At 38.3% G+C, this 8,279-nt stretch overlaps 1 protein-coding gene across 1 annotated transcript; it reads left to right on the top strand.

Annotated features, from left to right (window-relative positions):
• The first annotated feature begins 1,435 nt into the window (after nt 1–1,435).
• LOC120163131 (phosphoserine aminotransferase 2, chloroplastic-like) lies at nt 1,436–2,215 on the top strand. Its single transcript, XM_039173132.1, has one exon. It carries the CDS (start codon nt 1,436–1,438, stop codon nt 2,213–2,215), a length of 780 nt encoding a protein of 259 aa, XP_039029063.1.
• Nucleotides 2,216–8,279: the final 6,064 nt, after the last annotated feature.

Raw genomic sequence — 8,279 nt, 5'->3', positions numbered from 1 at the left:
AAACATCAAGAACAGGCATCCCACTGCTAACAAGAAACTGAAATAAGTGCTACGTGCAGCATCACACCGAAAATCAAGAACAAAAAAACAATACCCTGCAATTTGTAACAACAATCCAAATCAAGAAAACACACAGACAAGCAGCCTCCTCAACGAACCAAGTCAAAATAAACCCCCTCTATTTAGCATTATCTCATAATAATAAACCATCGCAGCAAACCAGCACCACAAAAAATCGAACACCACCTGTAAACCTCCTATTAACTGGGATCGGTCATGAACAAATTCAGACAGCGGATAAAATCACCAACATTTTGTATAGCACAGGGCCATTTGCTCTTGCACCATAACACAATCCTGCAAAGAGAGTTTATTCAGGTGCCTCTCACAACAAGATTTGTTATTAAACATTAAGTCATTCCTCTAAGGCCAAATGGACCACACAAACCCAAAGAAAGCCATGTGCCAAATCGGTTTAGATCTCCTTTTAATTGGTAAATTATCCCAAGCCAAAAGAAAGCTTTTGACCTTATTTGGGAAGACGATCTTGATGCTCCAAAGAGCACACCACCTTTACCAAACTCTCCAAACCACCTTGCAATGGCAAAACAAATGGACAATAAACTCATGTTCCTCCCGGCACAACAGACAAAGGTAAGACTCAAGATTGACTACTACTCGTTTAGCCAACTCAAGTAACGAAGGAATCCTTTGAAGCACAACCCTACGGTGCGAGATTTGCCCAAACCAATTTCCAAACAGGATCTTTAATCATTCCCTCACAAGCTACACTAATATAGAAATTCTTTGGTGAATATGACTCCTTCCCAAGGCCCATCCAGACTAAATGATCGTGAGAAGCACTACCTCTAACTGCAGCATCAATCACATTAACAAATTCCTCGAAAATACCCCATTCCCAATCAAACAACACCCTACGTAGTTCAATATGCCAATTACACACCCATTAACCTTTGACCCGAACTCAATAACCTTACCCGATTCCTTAATTGCAACGACATAAATACGTGGAAATGCCACTCTAAGGGAAGACACATTGGTCCAAAAATCCTCCCAAAAAATCAATAGAACTCCCATCCCCAACTACACATCGTGTTTTTGTGTGAACACATCATCACCATTTCCCATTGGGCACGAGATACTCCTCCACACCTGTGAACACTAATTTTCGCCCAAACTACCCAAACAACCCGTGATTTTTGTCCTACTCACGCCTCACGCCAGCAGCAACCAACCACCGAGATTTCCGGCGCACAACCAAGCAGAAAGAACGAGTTAGTTTTTGAGTCCAACCGGGAGGCTAAAACTAGCCGAAAATGAAGGGATTTGAAGCCTATAAATTCATGCATGGAACCATTCGAAAAAAAGGGGGAGCAATAACAAAGAAAAAAAGAATTGAAGAGAGAGAGGTGCTATGGCCTCTCATAGCACGAAACCATCCAGCAGTATACTCATGCCACCAGCTTCCTCAACCTTGTTAGCCTCTACATCCACGGCGTCAACGCCCTTAACCAACCCACACACCCCTCTCCTTCAGAAGACTCATCAAAGCCATGCCTTTCTCAAACCCAAAACCACCTTCCATTATGGAACCTCACCCATGCCCTTCTCCATCTCTTGTTCATCCACCATACAACCTTCCCTTCAATCCCAATCTCAAGAGCGGGTTTTTAATTTCGCCGCTGGTCCCGCCACCTTGCCCGAGAACGTCCTCCTCAAGGCCCACACCGAGCTTTACAATTGGTGCGGATCTGGAACAAGCGTCATCGAAATGAGCCACCGCGGGAAGGATTTCCGAGGCCGATCTATGTGCGCCTCTCGACATATCCGAAGACTCCGCCGTTTTGTTCCTCCAAGGTGGGGCGACAACCCAGTTCGCTTCTGTCCCTTTGAATCTATCAGCCTGATGACACCGTTGATTATCTTGTTACTGGTTCGTGGGGAGACAAGGCTTTCAAAGAAGCTAAGAAATACTGCAAACCCAAAGTTGTTTGGAATGGGAAATCGGAGAATTACGTTAAGGTTCCATCGTTTGATGGGTTGGACTAAGCCCGAATGCCAAGTATTTGCATATATATGCGCCAATGAGACTATTTATTGGGTCAAAGCATCAGAAAATCTGTATGCACAGGAGGTAAAGCAAAGGAAGGAAATTGAAAAAGCATTACTCAAAAGCATATGGGACCCTTCATGATTTTTTGTTTGGTTTTCTCTTAATTTTGGTACTGTCATAATACATGTACAGTACAAAGGTGACCACAACAACAACAAAATTCAATTCCCGTGACTACATATCAGAATAGCAACCTCCCTAATTGCCATTATCATTGAAGAATTATAAAACACTCTCTGTAATGGAGAATTTGCTTTGTGATGAGGATTAGAGCTGTTCAATGGCTTATCAAGATTGGTACTGGGTTAAATCTCTCCACTGGAACCGTTTTCAATGCAATAAATTACCTGGATCGCTTAATATCAAAGGTTTTTTTTATTATTTCATTACTTTTAAAATTTTTATATTTTTTTACTTTTATTTTATTTTTTTATTTGATTTATTTAATATTTTTTTCTATCTAACATTTTCAACCTTTTCTAGAAGAATTACAACCAATCAAATGTAAGCAATTCGAATCGGATATTTTAAATTTAAATTTTTGCAATTAAAGACAACCGAAAAATTAATTGGTACCGAAAGGGCGGTTCAAGGGTGCTAATCCTTCCTTGACCGTAACCGACTCCCGAACCATACATATTTATGGTAAAACGCAGATCAGGTAAGATGGTGTTTGATCTATCTAAATATCGTTTTAAAATGATCGATGGCGACTCTAACCCAATTTTCAAGTCGAACTCTGATTCCGGGCCAACCGAAAGACGGCCGCGACAACACCCGAGATAATTTACTAGAATTCACCGGTCTTAAATCATCGAGGAATGGTCAAAATTGTACTTGGATTCAAAACCTTTCCTCCACAAACTCGAAGACTCCTCCCCGAACCTCCATAGCCATATATTTAGCAGGGAGCGATTCTTCAGCTTTAGATCAAAAACGCCTAAACCACCAAACTCCTTTGGTTTACACCAAGGATTTAAATAGCGTTCGCGGTCGTATTTTTGGTCGCTTCGCGTTTATCGTGGTTGCGAACATAACGGATGCCATCGTAGTCACTGCGGGTGTCGCGGTGGTGAAATTTTTTAAAATTCGCACAACTTATCCTAAAATATAATAATTATAGTTATAATTTTAAAGAGTCATTATTATTAAATAAGACTATCAACATAGAAAAAAACTCTAAAAAATAAAATGGATAAAATAAATTACTCATTATGATTCATGTACAAAAATAACATATTATAACTTACTAAAATAAACATGTGTAAAATAAAAGATCCAAATCAAAAGATCAACAAAATCTCGAAAAGTGACTAAATTGGAGACCAAATTAAAATACATAAAGTCTTAATCAGGGGACTAAACTGAAATTGAAACAAAATTATAAGCTTGAATTGAAAAGATAAAAATTTTATTTGATGACTAAAAGGAAAATTTACAAATGGAAAGGGTCTCACCGAGTGATTTACCCATGTGTCAAATTCATGAAACCCCACCTCTAAAAACGGCGTCGCACGTATTGTTATTTATAACCCAAAAGCTAGGTTATGAAACCCACATTTTATTTCTTCATTTTGCTAAAAGCCAAGTAAAATTTTAGAGGCCTCAACCGTGTAGTCCATCGGTCATGGAAATTGGCGACAACCATCCACAGTGACCGTCGATGGTCCAAGAGTCTCAGAAGACTCGTCTCGTTCCCCCAAACTCGAATCTAAAACTCATTTTTCCTAAAACCAAAAACCAAACCCTTGATCGGCTGGTTTTTGTTTTTTTTTGTTTTCGAATCACTCGATTTTTGTTGTATTCGACTGATTTAGTGTAACAAAAAATAACGGGAATAGTAGGTTGTTATCGTCGCGATCGGCCGTTACACATTAAGTTACGACCGCTATTGGTCTGATTTTGTGTTCACACTGCTATTTCGGGCAATATCAATTTCAGACGGTGACGCTACCATAAAATAGCGACCGCTATAGCATTTTTGTTTCGCTATTTGAAACCCTGGTTTACACACTTGGTCTCACTTTACCCAATGAATAACTTTCCCAGAAGAAGACCCCCCATAAGAGATTCGCAATCAATTTATTCAACTTCAAAATTGTAGTAGAAGGCATTTGAAAGAGAGAAAGATAGTATACCGGTAAGTTCGAGAAAACTGATTTAATCAGTGTTAGACGACTGCCAAAAGAAAGGAACTTCCCTTTTACCCCTCTAATCTAGAGCGAACTTTCTCCATAATAGGATTCCACTACTCACAAGAATTTATATGATACCCCAAAGATAAGCCCAAATATTTCGAAAGGAAAGTGTCCACTTCGTACTTTAGAGCTGCTGCCCGGATTCTCATCAATCCCAATCCCAAACATTTTTTACTTTTTCAAGTTTAGCGTTAACCCGAAGGTTAATTCAAATACCCTCAAGACTCTCTTTAAATTACTAACCATCTCTAAACTAGCCTTAGAAAAAAATTAAGTCATCCGCAAATTGAAGATGTGAAACTCGTAAAGCGGAAGTCTTAACTTGTACCCCTTTGAACATATCGATATCCACAGTTTTACGAAGCACTCCATTTAGCGCTTTTCCCACTAAATTAAAAAGTAAGGGAGACAATGGACATCCTTGCATGAGGCCTCTTCTGCTCTAAAAACTATCTGAGGGAGCTTCATTCACAAGAACTAAGATAGACGTAGATGAAATGCATACGTTCACCCATCTTCTCCACCTCTTCCCAAATCCCATCTTCTTGAGAACAAGGTCTAAAAAACCCTAATCGACTGCATCATAGGCCTAACAAAAATCTTCTTTAAAGATAATAGCTTCTCTCTTCCTCCAAGTCAAAGCGTCGATAATTTCATTAGCAGTCAACGAACAATCCGTAATTTGACTTCCAACAATAAATGCGAACTGACACTTACCCACCAACTCGTTCATGAACCCAAACAACCTTATTGAGAACACGCATGCCACAATTTTATACAAACTACTAACAAGGGAGATGGGCCTATAGTCATCGACGCTTTCTGGTGCTATTTTTTTGGAATCAAGGTAATGAACGAATGATTGAAATCTTCTAATCTAATTCTCCCATTGTGAAACTCAGCAAAGAAATCCACCAATTCACCTTTGATGAGATGCCGAAACTCCTTAAAGAAGCCCATATTGAACCTATCCGGCGTAGGCGACCGAGAGTCATCTACTGACCTAATGGCGTCCTAAATTTCCTCCTCCAAGAACGGGCTTTCAAGAGATCTTCAAAAGAAGTGCTTAACTTCCTAAAACGCACTCCCAAACTCTGATTGGGATAAAACTGACTGAGCTAAATTTTTCCCGGAAATAATCTTCAAAGGCCTTGGAAATTTGCTTATCATCCTTAAGCACCACACCCCCCACCCGAACGACTGAAATAAGCTTTTTTCTCCCTCTAAAAACAGTTGTAAGATTGTAATCACCATTTTTTACCATTATTATTTTTATTATTTTATTATTATTATTATTATCTTTTTCATTATTATTATTATTATTACTTTATTATTATCTTATTATTATTATTATTTTGTTATTATTATTCTATTATCATTATTATTATTATCCTTTTTTATTATTATACTATTATTTTTATTATTTTATTATTATTATTCTATTATTATTATTATTATTTTACACTACCTTGTTGAGCCCAATCACCATTTCAAAACAAAGTCCAACTATATTATATTTTAAACCCACTTACATAAGTTAAAAACCAAATTAATCCATATGCCAAACCCTTACATACCATACCCGTTTACATTACAATCTCCTACAACCAAAACCCTAACCCTAAAATTTTTAGCTTTAACTACCCCAAATCTCAACTATTAGATCTGGTCATGATCCAATGGTAGAGATTAACCATAAACATTAAAGGTTTTTAACTATTGCACCGTTTCTGTACCCACATGTAACCTCAAATGGTCACCTCCATTAGCCAGGCCAGTAGCAAGGTCCATTCCCAAGCCCTCAGTTGGTTTCAAGCAAGCATAAGGTAGCCCCCACTACCAACCGAGCCTTCCTCGTCACATGAGCAGCTCTAGTCAGTAGGCCATGTCACAAAAACAACACCAAATCATCATCCAAATCAATATGCAAGGAAAAAAACAGAAAAAATTCAAAACAAAATGCAATCTTTCTCATTTTTACCCTTGTAACCTCAAATGGGTTATAAAACCCTAACTTTGATGGTAACAGGTTGGCATTTTGAACTCCCCAAAAATCTCAGAAGCAATAGAGAGGTATCTTACCTCATTTATTTCTTTCTTTTTTTGAGCAAAGTATTGCATGCATGGGGGGTTTTCTTTTCGAAACAATAGAAAGAGGGAGCATTTTTTTACCTAGGTCGTTGGGCTCCCCATCGGAGTCTAGGTCACCGGAGAGTTGGGAGTTAAGGCATCGATAAGCATTACGAGTTTTAGGGGGTTCGATTAAGGTTTTTTAGCCCCAAATATGAGCTTTAGGTTTCGTGTGGGGGTTATTTTGGGGCTCTTTTGGTCTAGGATAGAATTGACCACTGATAGTAGTGGTCGGGGGCGCTCATCTCCGATTTACGGCATCCTTAAGGGGTAGGAAGTGCTCGATTTTCTAAAAAGGAAAAAGGTAAGAGAGAAAGGTTTGGGCTTTGGTTTTCGTTTAGGGGGTCATTTCATCTCCTTGGGCAGTGTGATGATTTGCTCAAGAATTTTAGAAATGATTAAGAAAATATAGAAGATAGATTGAAGAAAAAGAATTCTCAATATTTTCATTCATAGATTTGATGCTCATTACAACTGATTTTTTTATAGGAATAGCCATAACAGATTGCCAGTTGTGCATTATTTTTTAACAAACTAGATTCCCTTAACTGATTTGTCTTCTACTGTTGATGCAGATTGTTAGGCTCATTTTCCTTCTCAGGTCCACTAATCACTCCCTCCTTAGCTCCATCAGCCCACGCCTAAGTTCTGGTCCATCAGGTAATAACATAACCCTATCCTTCTGCTCTTTATCTAATTTCCCAATTTCAATCCTTAATTTCCATATATTCCCTTTTTCTCTCAATAATCTAAATTCACCTCATGAGTCATGACAATACCCCCATCTGCAGCATATACATATCCCCAAGGATCGAAGTCAGGAAATTGGGATCGCATGACTGTGAAATCTTCCCAGGTTGCATTCTCAACTCCCAGATTTGACCGTTGAATAAGCAATTGAGTCACTACCTTGTTATTTCGTTTAATGATATTTTATCCAAAATGATTGCGGGATAAATCCAAGCTGCCCATCAGTAGTGAGTTCAGGTGGGTCTCGCGAAGCAACATTTTTATCCCCAATTTTTTGTTTAAGAAGACTGATATGAAATACCGGATGAAGCTTAGAATAATCTGGTAATTCAAATTGGTATGCTACTGACCCAATGTGTTTCTTGATTTTGTAGGGACCATAGTAACGAGCAGACAATTTTAGATTCCTGCGTAGGGCCAAAGAAGTTTGCTTATAAGGCTGGAGCTTAAGGAAAACTTCCTCCCCTTCCATGAATTCTCTGTCACTGCGATGTTGATCTGCATAATACTTCATACGATGTTATGCTTTAGTCAATTGGTCAAGTAGTATACTGTTAACATTGACTTATTCCTACATAAACTGCTGAACATCAGCCACCCTTGATTCATTTAACCATCTCATAATTGGAGGTGTATAACCATATAAGGCATGAAAAGGAGTAGTTCCCAATGTTGTATGAAAACTAGTGTTGTACCACCATTATGCATGAGATAACCACTTAGCCCAGGAATTAGGTTTTAAAAAACAAAGTTCTTTGAGGTATTGTTCAGGGCATTGGTTGAGTCTCTCGGTTTGACCATCTGTTTGAGGGTGGTAGGAAGTAGTAAATAGAGTTGTAGTGCCCAATAACTTCAAAAATTATTTCCAAAAAGTACTAGTAAAAATTTTGTCTCGGTCATACAAAGCATCTTAGGTTGACCATGAAGCTTGTAGACTTGATCCAAGAAAATTTTAGCAACTTCAGTAGCAGTAAAAGGATGAACCAGATGTAAAAATGCCCATATTTGGTGAATTTGTCAACTACCACCAAAATATAATTATATCTATTAGAAGTATGCAACCCCTC

Source organism: Hibiscus syriacus, unplaced genomic scaffold (genome assembly GCF_006381635.1).
Source record: "Hibiscus syriacus cultivar Baekdansim isolate YM2019G1 unplaced genomic scaffold, ASM638163v2 tig00111427_pilon, whole genome shotgun sequence".
Taxonomy (NCBI): Eukaryota; Viridiplantae; Streptophyta; class Magnoliopsida; order Malvales; family Malvaceae; genus Hibiscus; species Hibiscus syriacus.
The sequence above is the reverse complement of the archived record's forward strand: the minus strand, read 5'-3'. Positions and strand labels throughout refer to the sequence as shown.

Coding starts and splice junctions, on each gene's coding strand:
- LOC120163131 (XM_039173132.1), top strand. CDS start 1,436: ATGGCCTCTCATAGCACGAAACCATCCAGCAGTATACTCATGCCACCA.